Consider the following 17,360-nt stretch of genomic DNA (forward strand, 5'->3'; position numbering starts at 1 on the left):
TTGTTTAAATAAATGGTTTAAGGCTTACATTGTCCACTCTGCATCACAGATCTCTTCTGGGCGCTGTTGCTCTCCCTACAAGTGTGGAATTTAATAGAAGTCACATAGGGAGTGAAGGGGACTGGATGAGATGCACCATGCAGCTTGGAGAAGAGAATTTAGTTGTAAACTGGTGCTTGTCTCCAACAAACTATTATTTCTCAAAACAATGAGATAAAATAATGTTGCCATGTTTCACCTTTTAAAGGTGAAATTGCACTTCAAAAAATAACTTTCTTCACCCCTGTGTACAGTTTGTATGCTAGTCTATAACATCTGCTTTGGGATCCTTCAAAGTAGAGGCAGTATGTAACTAGATAGTCATATACAATTTAAAAAAACAAACAAAAATCCAAATTGTTTGGAAAAAACCTTAAAACCAGTTAAGGGGGAATAAATACAGTAGATGTTATCCATCAGCCATATAGTATTTTCCAGGTGCGGTTTAATGAGGCTGTAAAAGGTCACTATATGGATAATGACCATCTATACCAGGAACTTACTGATCAAGTTAATCCATTATGTCAGTTCAGTGCTTCAAAACAAAACAGGGAAAGTTGTAAAATCATTGTACATGGTTTTAAATGCAGTTATTTTCTATATAAATAGCTGTGTGTTTCATAAAAGCTAAAAGCATATTATTTTAAATAGGTGGTGCTAAAGGAGAAAATAGAGAGAAAATGTAAGTTTAATTATTTGTTTGCTTATTTCCCCTTATGTAAAATGGGGATAGTACTTACTCTGCCTCTCAGGGGCATTGTGATAATTAACACTTTGCCTCTCATTTTTTTTACCTCTCTTCTTCTAAAGTGTTTCACAAACATTTTTGTTTAGTTTTTAATATGTATTTTTCTTCCTCTATATATAGAGAAAGCTCCACTAACTATTTCTGCTCAGGAGGATGTAAAAATAGTATATTATCGAGCATTGTATCCTTTTGAAGCCAGAAGCCATGATGAAATCACTATTCAGCCAGGTGACATAGTCATGGTAAGAAGAGTGTGATGTTGCTTGGAAAACTGTACTTTGTTTTACATCTCTACTTCTATTTTTATACCAGTATTTTATTCAACCTAACCTTGAATTTACATATTCCACAAGTATTACAAGCAAGTTGTAAAGACTGAAGTGTACAGTATGTGCTATCATTTATTATCTCTGCTGTTAGAATAATGAGAGAGGCAAGGTGGGTGAGGTAATATCTTTTATTGGACCAACTTTTATTGGTGAGGGAGATAAGCTGTCGAGCTCACACAGAGCTCTTCTTCTAGTCTGGGAAACTTAGGTCTGTAGTGTAGGACTGGCCTATGTCAGTATAACTATATTGCTCATGGGTGTGGAACTTCTATTGACTCAGCTACTGCCAGGGAAGTGGATTAACTACACCAACTGGAGAAGTTCTCTGGTTGGCATAGTGGTGTCTTCACTAATGTGCTACAGTGGTACAGTTGCACATGTGCAGCTCTGACGCTGTACATGAAGACAAGACCTTACTCAGAGTGTCATAGCTAAATACAAAGTAGAACAGTTTACCATAAATAGTTAGCACACATTTCAAGGGAGCATACAAGGTGAAATTGCCTGTTAACACATCTCTAAGGCACAGGGAAGAAAGGGAGGTTGTTAGCAGGTTATAGATTGTTGTGCTAAACCATAAATCCAGTGTCTCTATTCAGTCCATGACTTTTAGTGACTAGCAAAGTTATGAATTTAAGCTCCCAGGCCATCTTTTGAAAGTATTGTGCAAATTTCCTTTGAGGATGAGGACTGAGGGGTCAGATATAGAGTGATCACTATGTGAAAAGTGTTCACCACAGGTGATGTGACATTTTTGTGTCTTGTCATTTTCCCGTGAGTTCATCTGAGAGCGTAGTGATTGTCTGGTTTCACCCACAGATTTGCTATTGGAGCATTTAGTGCACTGGATGAGGTAAACGATATGTTGTGATAGGTATGTGTAGAACCCAGAGATCTTGAAAAGTGTATTGTGGAGAGTGTTGATCATTGTAGCAGGTTTTGCATCTGTTTTTCTGGCAGGGTCTGTCACTGCTTTCATTTGGTGTGTCCTAGCGTGTGGGGAGCTTTTGAGCTTTGAGAGTTTGGGGGAGATGTTGTTTGGAGGTTTGAAGAGGGGGTTCAGGAAAGATTTCTTTCAGGATGGGCTCCCCATCGAATATGGGTTGTAGTTGTTTGATAATACCTGTATGGGTTCCAGTATGGGGTGGTAGGTGACAAGTAGGGCTGTACAGTTTGGCGGGGGGGTGCGAGAGGTGGTTATTTCTGTATTTGAAGTAGGTTCTGTTTGGGTGGCCTGTTCCATGATGCGATCTACTTCTCTGGAATATCCTTGTTTGGTGAAGGCAGTTTTGAATGTATTATGGTGTATATCCTGGACTTTCTCCTAAGAGCATATTCTGTGGTTTGAGTGCCTGGCTGTAGATTAGATTTCTTGGTGTGTTTTGGGTGTTTACTGGATCTATGGAGATAGGTATAGTGATCTGTGGGTTTCTTGTATGTGGGTGTTTGTGGGGTTCCATTGTTGGAAGCTGATTGTGGTGTCCAGGAAGTTGGTGCTAGTGTGGGAGTGTTCCAGAGAGTTTAGTGGATGTTTGGTGGTTGTTGAAATTGTGGTAGAAATCTCAGAGGGAGTTTGTCATCTATCCAGAGGATGAAAATATCATTAATGTATTTCAGTTTTTTTGTGGTGGATTTGTCCAGAAATTTTTCAAGTTGGCCCATGAAGAGTTTTGCATATTGGGGAGCCATCTTAGTACCCATGGTGTTCCCATGATTTGGACAAAACGTGGTGGTGTTGAATGTAAAATTGCTATGAGTGAGGATGAAATGGATGAGTTTGGCAATGTGTTTGGGATGCATATCTGAGGGTTGTCCATTGTCTTGTAAATATTTGAGGCAAGCAGTTCTGAGGGAGGTTGTTAATGTCGCAGAGTTTGTGGAGGAAGTTGGTTGTGTCCTGGAGGAATTTGGCCCTTTGTGTGTTGAGTGATTTGAGGATGGTTTCTATGAGTCCCAATATTACTTCAGTAAGAGTGCTGTGGCCAGATATGATGTGTCTGCCTGGGTTCCCTTGTTTGTGTATCTTGGAAAGCACGTAGAAGAGTTCACGGGGGATGAGTTTGTAGAATTTCTCTTGGAGTTGTTTGGAGGGAAGGATTTGATGATACCCTTAAATGTATGGGTTAATTAGGATGTGGGGTTGTCTGAGTTCTTTGTAGTAGGCAGTGTCAGAGAGTTGTCGGTTGGCCTCAGTGTAGTCATCGTGGTTGAGGACTCTGATGGTACCTACTTTGTCTGCTGGTTTGATCACTGGTGGTTAGATTTCAGGGACTGTCCTGTCAGCAGTGGAGGGATTGTGGTGGATGTAATGTGATAAGATTAGAATAATGGTCAGTTTTCTAAAAGTTCATTATAATGCAAGGTATAGATAAAGTTGATGAGCAAACTGTATCAGTCTTAGTATAATAACTCAGCTCTAAATGAGTTTTTTGTGGCAGGGAAGTCCAAAGTGTCTGAACAGGGTTCCCAAAGTCAACTAGTCTACAGTGAAACATTTGGTCTTCAGGTCAGAACAGAGTATTCAAGATTTGTTTAGGCTATAAAGCCTATCTAAAACTGTAGTACTCAGACAAGGCAAACTATTCTAATTCCAATTTAAAAAAACTCAACTATATTAAGAGACTGTTATGGTTAAATTAATGTGATGTTAAACATTTACTCTGAGTTAGGAAATCACTACATTAAGGTCACAATCTATATGCTGTTATAAACTTTAATTGCATGATCGTTTTTCCAATAATATATTTTTTCTACAATTTTTACTTTGTCATAATGATCCAGTATAGGTTTTTTTACTTGTTCATACAATAACTTCTCCTCTCAAGCATTTTCCCCTACTTAAAAATGGCTGAATTGTTTTGCTGAAACACTTTAAAATTAATTTTTCAGGCAGGGACAAAGTAGAGAAAATGTCAGTCTGAAAAAAGGAAGTTTCAGAAAACGATAAGCAACTGGAAACATTGTTGCGGGTGTAAATGGAATGGAAATGCTTTTGCATCTTTAATTGTAGTGGTTGGTACCACGGGGATAAATCTACCTAAAAATACTGTTGTGTTAGCCTTAAGTAATACTGTGGAAGTATAACTTGCACTCTTTGTAATTCCTAAATCTTTTAAAAATTGTAACTGCAATTGTCACTAACAATAGTTATTAATGTTTAAGAATATCTGAATAATTGGAATAAGCGATATTAATATTGTAACGTGCAAATGTCATTTTACAGTTTAAAAAAAATTCTCAACAAAAATATTATGTAAAAATCTAGTTAATTTATGAAAAACTATAGCGCAGAAGCATTATGACTTTAATTCACTACTTGATCTTCCTATCATAATGAGTTCTTTTTTTAAAAAAACTGTCACACTCTGGTAAACTTCAGTTGGGTTTTGGAAAAATGAACTTTCTAAACTGTCATATCTTAATGATATCTAGACATTAGTAAAAAGAAGCTCTGATCAGCCTTTTCTTCCTTTTTGATTTATTCAGCAATATCATAATCTGGTGTTCATGACATCATGAAGATTGGACTGTGGCATTACTGAATGATTTAGGAAGAGGCCCAAAACCCAATTGAAGTGCAATAATTTCACTGAAATGTTGTCACTTATCCTTTAGTAAAGAAGTGAGGCTGGCAAGTCATCAGTCAAATGAGAAAGTGTGCAGTCATGTGGGGCTCTGTAGGTTATTGAAGAATGGAATAACCCAGTTAATACTATCTCAGGGAATAAAATGTTTGCTAGAGGTACAGGCATACACTGAGCTTTGCTTGAGGAAGACTAAACATCAGTTTACTAAACGGCTCGGGGAACATAATGAAATGTTGGAAAATCAGTATTCTGATTTCAGGGGACACTTCTAAATTTCAGATCACGTTTTGGATAATCTGCGTTCACCTGTACATGACTTTAGGCTTCGTCTGGCCTTGGCTTATTTTTATTTAAATATCTTTAATTACTCTCAGAGCTAACAACTGATTCTAGTGAGATTGCTCTCCTGCTCTTTAGTAATTGCTTAATTTGTGAAATGTGTTATAATTCTGCCTTACTTTCAAATCATTGCTTTCCTGCTGGAGATTAAAAGGGAATGGGTAAGTATGCTGTATAACTGTTAGGAAGTCTGCACAATCTTTTAATACATTTTTATAAATATAGCTTTGTTACTGTCAAGTTACATGTTTTTTCCAATTTATCTAGGGTAAAATTTTTGAGAGACTTAAGTCCCATTGTCTAAAGTTATTTAAGCTCTTAAATGCCTACATCACTTAAGCATTCAAAAAAAATGGCCATATCATGCTTCTAAAAGGTGTAAGTCAATTATAGTTTTTGGAGAGTAACAGTTTGCAAGCTTATGTGTTAAGGTATGTCTAAGATCCTATATAGCAGAGATCGGCAACCTTTGGCCCGCGCCCGCCAGGGTAAACACCCTGGCAGGCCAGGCCGGTTTGTTTACCTGCCGCGTCCGAGGTTTGGCCGATCACAGCTCCCTCTGGGCACAGTTCGCCGCTCCAGGCCAATGGGGGCGGCTGGAAGCGGTGCGGGCCAAGGGATGTGCTGACCGCCGCTTCCCGACACCCCCGTTGGCCTGGAGCAGCGAACTGCAGCCAGTGGGAGCTGCGATCGGCCGAACCTGCGGATGTGGCAAGTAAAGAAACTGGCTCGGCCCGCGAGGGGACTTACCCTGGCGGGCCGTGGGCCAAAGGTTGCCAATCCCTGCTATATAGGCTGGCCTTATGACCATTTAAATGCAAGTTAAACTCTGGTTAAACTTTCAGCTTGTCTAGGCCAACCAGTATGGACTGGGGTAAAACGAGCTTATAACAATCATGTTCTAATGTACATGAAGGCCTACAGCACTGTGATTTGGATTGGTCCATGCTGGCTGGTGAGCACTATATAGCTACAACTGGAATCCTGCCTCACTTGTAACTGCTAATATTTTGAGAGAACACAGTTAAAGCACGGTTCAGTCCGACAGTGCAGACAAGAGTTAGGTTGTGTGTTACCATGTTCCTGAACCATGCTACCACCTTGGGCTTTAACAGGGCTGCAACATGGTTTGAAGAGTTGGTTGAAACACTGTTTGCCCTGTGAGACTGAACTGCGCTTTAACTGGTCTCCAGCTCTCTGGTAATTTAAATTCATTTTTTATCTTTGCTGTAATATATGTGTGGAACTGCAGGACCAGTGTGGAAGGGGGCATTTAATTTTTAGGGGGTAGACAAATCACCAAAGGGTTCAGGAAGTATGTACCAGATACAGATGCTGGCTCTCTCTAATATTGGGATATTTTGTTATATATTCATGGTCTCCCATTGAATCTGTGTGCATGATGGGAATACAGATGAGAGTTGAGTTAAAGTATGTCAAATAAACTTTTTATTTATGTTCTTTCTGTTTAACTTTTTTATTTTTACCGTTTAACTTGGAGTTTTTGGCGTTCCATGTTCCTTAAACTTTAAACATATTTTTAAAGATTATTTTTGTATAAATTGTATTTATAATTATTTACAGCCTTTCCTACAGCTTAACCATGCATTTGTCTTGGATTGATAATACTTTTGAACCTAGACAGCCCCTTCCATTCTAGGCTCCCTCTCAAACTGATACATTTCTAACTTCTATTTCATTAGCACTCTGTATGGAGGAATGCTGTTTATCTTTCCTTTTGACTGGATATTTCTCTAGCGGAGTGAATGTTAATGAGTTCATTTGTTTTCCTTTGGGTTGGGCATCTTTCCATCCCCTCCCCTAGCACCAAGCTGAAGTTCCTGAGAAGATTCTGATGGCACTAACCATCTCCTGTGTACTTCAGTGTATTGGAATGAACTTGCAAGTAATTCCATGAAGAACACTAGGATTATTGATCTTAGTGGCCTGGGTATTAGAGAAACGTAATTCAGGATCAAATAGCTCCATTTCTGCCCAGAGCCTAAAGCAATTTCATAATAATGCATAGTAGTCTGTAGTCAGTTTTGTCAACTGATGGCGATGGAGACGATTGTTGTTGTTTGTAATATGTCGGAGCCTAGAGATCTGTGCCCCGTTGTGTTAGGTACTGCACAAACTTAAGAAGATGATCACTGCCTGGAAGATCTTACATTCTGAGTAGTAGTAGGGGTTTCATTCATCTTCTAAGATGAAAGTCAGCTTTCTGGAAAGTAGATTTTAAAAAGAAATGGATAGTGTTCTGGCAGATAGAATATATGGTTGAAAAAAGATATATAATGGTGGCATTTGTTTTCAATCTGATTAAATGCCAGAGGTAACTGGATTTTAATTTTTTTTTTTTGGTCATTGAGTGTTCTTCTTGTGAAGTCTTACAAAAGCTGCTTCTTTGAAGTTATACAGTGCTATACTTTAAACTTTTAAACACGTCACCTACCCTCTATAAAGCTGGGAAATCATAATTTTTTGTAAAGTGTAAAAAGATGCTTATAGAATATTTTTTTAAAAAGCGAATGTTGGTTGAAGAAACAGAAATTTCATCCTCATGATTTGTACTGTTTTAAGAATTTGTAGAGTTTTCAATTCTGCTTAAAGAAACCTTTAATCAATTTTTAAAATCATTCTTGTATATTTCTCATCTACTTGTGCAAAAAAAAATTAAGTCATTTAGGCAACTGTATCAGTGTGGTCCATTTTTAAGAAGCCCTTTTTAGCAGGTTAAAAAGACAGATTGTGACCTATTATTGCTGAACTTATTTATTATTGATTTCAGTCATCACCTTAGCAATTCCCAAAGAGTGCAAATGATGTCACTCAGAATGCCATCTCAACATGGTATTCAGTGCTGCTGCAGTGGCAATTTTGCTCTGCACTGCAGCAAAGTCACATTGGACTAGTCAAGCATGCAGTCCATTTATTTCAGTGTTTTGCTGTGAATTAATAGAACTGAGGCAGAGATAGGCCCAACACAAGGCAGAAATAATGGATTGTTTTATGCTAACTGAAGAGTGTGGGATACAAACAGTAGCAGACATGCAAAAAGTCAACACGTGGCCTAAGGCAGAGTGATCTGTCAGCCATAGAGGGGAGTAGTCTAGGGACAGTTGCAACCAGAAGCCTTACTATGTCAAATTAAGTAGCTTCCATGCAAAAGAATTTTTCCATCCTTACTCTAGATTTGCAGAAGTGTCTGCAGTGATTCTGTAAAGTCATTCCTTGGCACAATTCCAAGTCACCTGGCTACATCCTGATCCACAATGTGCGAGCAAATCACATTGCGAATCTCCATTGCTCTTCGAGAACAGGAGCAGTGTGCATGTAGGTGGGATCCAGCTGTCTGTGCAGGTTTTGAAAGCCAGAACTGTCCTGTGCTCACTCGCTCTGGAAGTATTCCCCTTTAGCCTCACAAATGTTGTGCAAGGTAAAGCACACCATGCTAATCTGAACTGCATTGACTGCACTGGCATTCAGATGGGTCTGCTGGCATCACCAGCGAGCTTTTCAGACTCTCAGAAGTGCATTCTGCTACCATTTTGCAGCTACTCTGTACTTGCATTTGCTTTTTCTTAGGTTGGTAATGTTGGGGTACAGCTTTGAGCCATGTTGGAAGTGGGTATGCGGGGTCCCCCAAAATAACTGTGGGGACAGAAAAACCATTCACAATCAAGTTTTTTCTGGGGAATGAAGGCCCTTCGCAGTACAGTCCTGACCTCCTGAGTGCCCTGGTGTCATGAACCTTTCCTGTGTCCAACATAGGTGTTCATGAACCAACCTCTGTTGTTCACTGAGCCTTGGAGAATGGGTGATGAGTAACCTTTTTGGTTCATGTATTCACTGGCTCCTTTTAATGGACGAAGTATTGGAATGTGTGTTCCTTCGATGGTGCCTGTACTGTTTGGAAAGCACATCCTCTGAAATCCTGCTCTAATTTGAGGGCCTTTAATTATGGCAACCACCCATGGGTAGATTGCAGTTTTGATAGCATGACAAACCTGTACAACAGTCACCCTAACAGTTGACTTCTCAACTGTGAACTTGTTTGCAGTTGACCGACAGCTATGAGGTGTTGTCAGCATCCAAAGGGTGATAGCCACCTGCTTCTGTACTGGTATGGATTTCTGAAACTGAGTGGTCTGCACTGAAGGGTTGGTGCAAGCAACTTGCACAACTCCATGAAGATCTTCCTCTTTCAGAATTTCTGCAGCCACTGGTCATCATCCCAGGTTTCCCAGATGATGTGGTCCCACCACACTGTGCTGTTTATCTGTGACTAGGAGCAGCAGTCCACCCATGAGTATACTGTTGCAATCCCAGCATTCAACACATCTGTTCCTTGGAAGCTTAGTAAATATTTGTTTGCCCTTTTGGTCAGTTGTCTTCAGCATTTCAATTTTTTCTGACCCATTCTATCCATTATCTGGTACTGGACTGCATGAACATTAATCCCACAAGCAGTAGCAGGAGAAGAACCACATTTTGGGCTTGCTTCTTGGCTTCAACGCAGTTTGGCAAAAGGGAGAGATGACCAAGAGCTGCTGATGCCAAATGTGTGAAGGCAGCAACTATGTGTTGCCAGTACTGGCAACACGCAGTGAAGTGGTTCCCAGAGCATCTCCTGTGACACAAAGGACTCCAGGACGCTGACCCTGAAATAGCACTACTGTCATGTACTGAAAAGGGGCAGTATGGATGCAGGTATATGCCCATACGCAGCATATACCCTTGTGCAGGCAGAATATGTGGATGCTGTGTGGGTACAAGGTACATGTTCTAGCAGTATATGGACAAATACTCAGGGAAGTGCGCAAGTGTAGACGTAGCCTGAGATTTAGGCAGTCTTTTTTTTTTCTTTTTCCATCCCATTCAAATATTTGAATTTGGGAAAGTATTAATTATTAAAAGGATGACTTTGCATTATAGTACTCATGCCATTACACATTTATGTATGCTGTATAAAGAATAGCTGAATATTAAAAAATTATCCAATTTTGCCCATATGACACCTTTATTTGTAACAAAATTTTGAGTTTCCAGTAACTGGAGAAAATCAATCAACTATGAATGGCAGCTGGATTTTTAAGTAAAAATGTTTCTGATGTTTCTGAACCTTGTGATTTAATGTACTTACAGGTGGATGAAAGCCAGACTGGAGAACCTGGGTGGCTTGGAGGAGAACTGAAGAGAAAGACTGGATGGTTCCCTGCAAACTATGCAGAGAAAATACCTGACAACGAAGTTCCAACCTCTGTGAAACCAGTCGTTGAGACTACTGTTGCACCTAAGGTTTCTTTGCGTGAAACACCCCCAACTCCAGCAGCTCCAGCTCCAACAGAATCTACTGCAGCCACCAACAACTGGGCCGACTTCAGTTCAACGTATGTTTGCTGGTGGTTATCACAAACCAGTACTGTGGGTTTTCAAGCAGTTAACTTGTGTTCAGTTAAAATTCATTACATTTCTCATCCATTGAGATTGTGTCAGTAGTTAACCTGGCAAATGAGATATTTGCAGGAAATTAGACAGCACACTGTAAATCAGGAAGGATTATTCATCTTCAGTAAAACACAACTCCCATCGTAATTTTTTTCCCTTCAGTAAACATTTTTTCCTTAACAGGATAGTCTGCAAAAGTTTTTTGTTTGTTTGTTTTTTCTGTGGCTTTTTTAAAATTTAAATTAGGCTTCCCAGTTCAAAGGCATGCTTTCACCATATCCTCTTAAGCAATCAAGAAGACAAGTACAAAAGCTTGCCCATCTGGCCCTTTTCCCTGACCATATTCAGAATTATTTTACAGCAGGAATCCCAGCATGTCATCCTTCATTTGTTTATAAACCAAATATGTGAGAGAGCAGAATTGACACTTTCTCTTACTTCATTGTTACCAGCTTGTATTTTACATTAAGATGATGATGCTGCTGCTAAAGTCAACCAATTTATTGTTATGCAGTAGTACTCCCCTGGTGTGCCTGATGCTATATACATATAAGACAAGTTTCATGTCCCAAAGATTATATAAATGAAACGTAATACTGTATGTTTTATCAGGACAGGTTAGTCTACTATGTAAATAATTGGTTAATTATTTTGTTTAATGAAATAAGGTGTTTTACAATTAGAAGTGTGTATTTTACTGAAATATTTGAGTATTTAACACACAGTGCTTTAAAAAAGTTTTTACCCAAGAGAGCACAATAGTTCTGAAAGAATCATTTAAACTATGTTGCTCTCTGGGCAACTTTTTTCTGAAAAAGCAATAATATAAGAAAATTAAAACTGAACTTGCCACTTATTTTTATTTTTTCCCTACCTAAACAAAAGTAGCTCAAGACAAAACTATTCAAGTTTTAAGTGAATACTATGCATACTATACGATTTACTTTCCCCACCCTGTTACTCACGTCCCTATACAATAACATTTCAACAACAGGGCACTCTATACTATGAAGCAGGTTTAGTTTAATTAGGCATTTGATAAAATATATTAATCTTCCTCTCCTGGTGTTCCATGCAGATTGCTCCCCATATCTAGATGGGTCATTGACTTCCTCCTCCCTTTCTGCGTCAAATTCATACTCCCCATTCTCACTCTTAAGGCTCTAATAGTTCCACTTCTGTTTACTCCAGAGGTGTCTTCATGCGAAATTTTGGGTGTGAGCAAGTTTTCTTTTTAGCAGAATGCAATAATCACTGCAATCAAAAATGAAGATTATATAGTCTGCCTTATTTTCAGGTGGCCGACCAGCACCAGTGAGAAACCAGAGACTGATAATTGGGATGCGTGGGCAGCTCAACCTTCTCTGACTGTTCCAAGTGCAGGGCAGGTGAGGCAGAGATCAGCCTTCACCCCAGCCACTGTTACCGGATCATCACCTTCTCCTGTCCTGGGGCAGGTAAGTGGCTATATCTGTGCAGAAATCATACTTAACCCAGCATTTTAACTTTCGCAAAGCGATGACCAAACATTAATTGACCAGCCCTTGCAAAATTCCTCTAAGGGAGGTAAAGTATTTCAAGATGAGGAGATGAAGATGTTAAACAAAGCCATGTGGGAAGTGCAGTTTGGCATTCTAAGAGTTCTCAAGTAGAGCTGGGCGAAATATTTTTGACACAAAATTTGTCAAAAAAAATTAATTTTGATCAACCCCAAACTATTTGTGAATTTGACACACATTCACCAAATAGTTTTAGGCAGGAAAAAAAATGTTCAGGTTAGATTCCCAAAATGTGGTGGAAAAGAGTAGCAGGTGGTGGGGATGGTGTCTCCCTTTATAACTCTTATTCCAGTGATTTAGTGCACTCAGTTGATTTGTGGGGGTTAGAACCTGAGTTTCCTGTGCTGGAGCAATGATTTGAACCCAGGTCTCCCCCTCCCAGCTTTGTGCCATAACGATTTGGGCTGCATCACTCTCATATTTTCCTACTAAAGCTGTTCCATTTTTTATAAAATGCTTGAATAAATTGGGCCAGAGAGAAAGAGAGAACAACTCTATAGTCTGGTGGTGAGGACAGTCACCTGGGAGGAGAGTGATCTGGGCTCAAATCTCTGCTCCAGATTGGGGATTCAAACCTGGGTCTCCCACATCTCACGTGAGGGACTTAGATGAGTGGCTAGAAGTTTTATCAGGAGATCAGCATCAACACCCTTTCCTGCTCCAATCATGTTGTGAATCTAGCTCTTAAGAAATGCCTAGAAACAAAATGTTTTGGGTCAAACTAGTTTTGATTTGCATAATTTTTGTCTACATTTTTTAATTTATTTCAACCCAATTCGCAAACTTTTATTTTTTTTTCCAGAACTGCCAGAGAACCAAAAAAACCAGTTATTTGCCCAGCTCTATTCCTGAACCCCAATCCTGTGCTCAGTCTGTTAGATCACAGTACCTCGGCACTGGCTGAAAAATATGTAGTGCTGGTACATAGACATAGCATTCTGAAATGTGCTAGATATGTAAACCCCGAAAAAGCAAGTAGACTGCAAGATGGCATAATGCATAAGTTACAGCAAAAATTTTCCCCTTATATACACTTTTTATGAGATTTACTATAAGCCCTTGGGGCAAGGCTTGTCTCTTTATTTACAGTGTTTTACATAAATGTAGTAGATGAGACAATTTAATTTTTAAAATATTTTTCTGTGTAGAAAAATTATTAACTATCTTACAGGAGAGTATGCACCAGGCACTTTAATACAAATATAGAAATACTGGTGGACTGCATTAATATATCCACTTGATTGTATTTTTTTTAAATGATATGTTTGGCTTTGTTTGAGTAAAAAGCTTATTTTAATAGAAACAGTCAACACACAGATCTGTCTCTATAAATGAATGTTGTAAGCGAATACCTCTTTATTTATTTATTTTTAGCAGCCTTCTTTGCAAAAGACTCTAAGTGATTCACTTTTATTTTCTTACCACAATAGGGTGAAAAAGTAGAGGGCCTTCAAGCACAGGCCTTGTATCCTTGGAGAGCCAAAAAAGACAACCACCTCAATTTTAACAAAAATGATATCATCACAGTTTTGGAACAGCAAGACATGTGGTGGTTTGGAGAGGTCCAAGGTCAAAAGGGATGGTTTCCCAAATCATATGTGAAACTCATTTCAGGCCCCATAAGAAAGTCAACAAGGTATTTTGGTTGTTTTTGTTAGAATGAACAGCATTTTTATTTAATCATTAATATTATGTTGTTCCTATCTAAAATGTTGTGTGTACTTGTATGTTTGTTTTTAAAGTGCTGGCTCTGAAAAGTGACTTTATTAAAATGGCATTGTGTGGCCATATTTGTATCTCTGGTTTCAGATCGGTGTGGCTCCGTTTATAAATAAAATGATGAGCTTTGTTTTTTGGCTTCCTCTTTTTTTTTTTTTTTAAACTTCCAGTCCTACCTACAAACTCAGTTTGGGATATGAAAGCAACAACAATAATTCTGCATTTAGAATTTAGTGAACAATTCTATTGATGCACGAGTGGGAACAGAATCCATCTTATTCTCCTGTAGCTGTTTTGGCTACACAATGCCAACAAGACTAAAATGTAGCAAAATCTTACTTAAGTTGATAAAATAAGTAGAAATTGAAATATGAATGGGGTAGGGCTAGTGAGTAAAGAGGTGCCACTTTCCTATATTCACTTTACTAACAAACAGTGTTTTGAAAGATAAGAAGATTGTTTTCACACAATGTATTGTATTTGATTACAATGTTCTAGTTGATGATGAAAACTAGAATGAACTTTACGTTTTTCTATTGGGGAGCACAGCAATTTTTGCTTTCAGTCCAGTTACATGATTTCAAACTGTATTTTGTGATGCTGAGGTTTAAAACTTAAATTTTACTATCTTTTTGCTTTACAAGTTGAGATAGTTTGTTCATGGATATAGCTTTTAATGTCTTTTTAATTCAGAACATTTAGTTGTTTTGTTAAATTTAGAGAAATTAAAGCATTTAATATTTTCTCTTTAAGCATGGATTCTGGTTCTTCAGAAAGTCCTGCTAGTCTAAAGAGAGTAACATCACCAGCAACTAAACCTGCTATGTCAGGCGAAGGTAAGAATTTGAATTGAATGACATTAGTAGCATCTTACTGTATAGTTTTAATAAAAGAAATTATCTAGTAATAAGTACAAGTTCAGAGGGAGTTGGTGGTACTCAGTACCATTACAGAATCAGGCCCCGTTTCTTTACAAAGTAAGAATTTTAATTATGACTACAAGGCTATGTCCTGCATGTTTTGTAAAATTGCTCATTTACATAAGAATAGTATTTTCCTAATTAACTTCGGTACATGAATTTATGAAGTGTCATTTATAAGCAGTTGAGAATCAATCCCATATTTCTGATTGTTTTTAGCCTTCTGCCTACAATAGGAAGGGCCCGGGCCCAGCATTTGAAATGCATAAAGGATGTATTTTCTTTTAACATACACTGTGGGTGTATGCAGTATATGCCATATAAAAACATGTGTACATGCTTCAAGATAAGCAAGACTATTCATTAAATGAATAAGTTGGCTCCCAAAATGTTAGTTTTTCATTCACAATCTTTCTTTGTGAATAATTTGAATCCTGCAGTGCCTGTTTTCCTATTTAAATGTTGGATAGACCAAAACTTTCCACCTCTTAGAAAGGGAAGACAAATCAGTGCTGATCCCACCATGAGGGGGGATCCAAATAGGCACGTATGTACTGTAAATTTTTTAATAGCTTTCATTTGTGCTGTCTTATGTGACCCAAGAATGTTAGATTTTAAATTATAAATTAATACCAAATAATATAAATAAATAATATAAATTAACAAGGACGGCACTCAGTGCCTTGAGTTAGATATCAGTATTTTTTGTTGTTCCCATGCCATTTTGAACATTAAGCACCTTCCATTAATGAACTATTATTAATCGAAAACCATATGAGAACTTATAGTTATCTACAAGTTTGTACCTATTTTTTTCATAACAAGGTGCTAAATGTGCCAGACCTTGCCATCATTGGAACCCACACCACTGCTAGCATAGGTATGGCTGCAGTGATACCAGGAAACAGATACAAAACTATTCTTCCGAGATATTGTTGATAAAACTGCTGTCAACATAACAAACTTTTCATAAGACATGCTAGCTTGGTAGAAGTTGGATTCAGTTATTAAACATGTAGGCTCCCTATTTTTTTTACTATTAAAAGTAATATTGACACTAAGGATTTTTTTGGGGTGGGGTGGGATTGCATTTAAATGGAAGTGGGTCCAGCAATAGTTGGGCCAGTTCAGTTCAGTCATTTGTCACTTAATTATTGACCTATAGCATATCTGATTCAAGGTTGAAGAGGGGGTTACTGCTTGCCACTGTTTTCCACAAGCAGAGTGTGTAACACAGAATATTTTCAGAAATCTTTGGTATACCTCTGAGAAGCTCCCTTTTTTTTACAGTTGAGTGAATTGTGTAATAGGCATACTGCTTCAGAAGATGTTACTGATTTGTCTGAGATTCTTATTTGCACTCCTAGCTGTACAGGTTTTCATTTAGTTCTGTAATTAAATTACACACTGCATATCTCAACAGCAGTCTGTTTCAGTGTTTTTTGCTCTTGAATACCAAATAGCTGACCATGTTTTAACAAAACTGTGTATTCCACCATTATCTTAGCATTTTCAAGCCAACTGTTGCATAGGATACAATGAGATTAGCTGTCTCCACACAAAGCTTCAAGTAGATGAAAGAATTCATTGTTCATGAGAGCCAACTGACATATGTAAAAGGAAGACTGTATCAGAAGTTCAGAAACTGAGATTTTGTAAGCCAGGACTGAAAATGATAGTTCTCAGCATAAAATTGAACCCATAGAAAGTATGCTTATAAAGCAAATCATCAAGTGTTTGCACGTGTCCATACCACCTTAGGAGTGTGTGTGCTAGGGCATTGAAGCTGGAGAATTCTTCCCCATAACAGTTATCCATCAGGACAGCACGTTAGCCAACAGTTATCCATCAGGACAGCACATGTATAAAAGGATGGAGCTGCTCTGCCCCCTCATCAATTCCTTTTTACTGCTCATGGTCAGTAGTTGTAGCATATGTGAACTTCGCTCTCTCCCATTCTGTTTTTAGAAAAAAATTGCTAGAGGTTTTTTATAGTAAATAGTTTAGTATGGTTGTAGTTATAGTTTTAATAGCACTTTCTTTGCGCTTTTAGCATGGTACTGGGACATGCATAAGTCCCTGGGATTTAAGCACCATTCTCGCTGTAGCAAGTCTATACCAGTCAGCAATCCTCACTCCCTGTTTAAAGTGTTTCGGAGAAGTATACGTGAGGCATAAATGCCTTATCCGTGTAGGTCTTTCAAACCAGGACTAAGAAGTTGAGAGATGTTTGACTTTGAGATAGGGAAACAGTTTTCCTTCCCTCTTTGGACCCCAGCTGCTCTGTACATAGGGATTCAAACTTGACTCTATCTCAGAGCACATCACCAGATTTGGCAGCATCCATGCAGCAGAGAAAGCTAGAGACACCAATCTCCATTTTCAGTACTGGGCAAGCTGCAGAAGAAGTCCACCATTTCAACCTCCTCTGGCCAAAAGAAGCCCTCTTCATCTTGAGGACGGGGTCCCCAACAGATTTGCACAAGAAGAAGACCAGTACCGAGGTTAGAGCTAAGGCAGCTCCGACTAGGCACTCCTAGTACAGCTGGCTGGAGCGGAGAACCACGGCCAGTGGGAGCTGTGATCAGCCAAACCTGCGGACGCAGCAGGTAAACAAACCGGCCCGGCCCACCAGGGGCTTTCCCTGATGAGCCGTATGCCAAAGGTTG

The 17,360-nt window shown here is 38.6% G+C and overlaps 1 protein-coding gene across 4 annotated transcripts in view; it reads left to right on the plus strand.

The window, feature by feature from the left end:
* The window catches only part of ITSN1 (intersectin 1), a 195,930-nt gene that overhangs the window by 121,313 nt on the left and 57,257 nt on the right, over nt 1-17,360 (plus strand). For all 4 annotated transcript variants that reach the window (XM_045002376.1, XM_045002377.1, XM_045002374.1 and 1 more), the window contains 5 exons: nt 908-1,029; nt 10,191-10,435; nt 11,791-11,950; nt 13,483-13,688; nt 14,525-14,607. In XM_045002376.1, coding sequence (XP_044858311.1) covers nt 908-1,029; nt 10,191-10,435; nt 11,791-11,950; nt 13,483-13,688; nt 14,525-14,607 — 816 coding nt within the window. The remainder of the gene's footprint in view (nt 1-907; nt 1,030-10,190; nt 10,436-11,790; nt 11,951-13,482; nt 13,689-14,524; nt 14,608-17,360) is intronic.

This window comes from Mauremys mutica, chromosome 1, assembly GCF_020497125.1.
Source record: "Mauremys mutica isolate MM-2020 ecotype Southern chromosome 1, ASM2049712v1, whole genome shotgun sequence".
NCBI classification, from domain to species: domain Eukaryota; kingdom Metazoa; phylum Chordata; order Testudines; family Geoemydidae; genus Mauremys; species Mauremys mutica.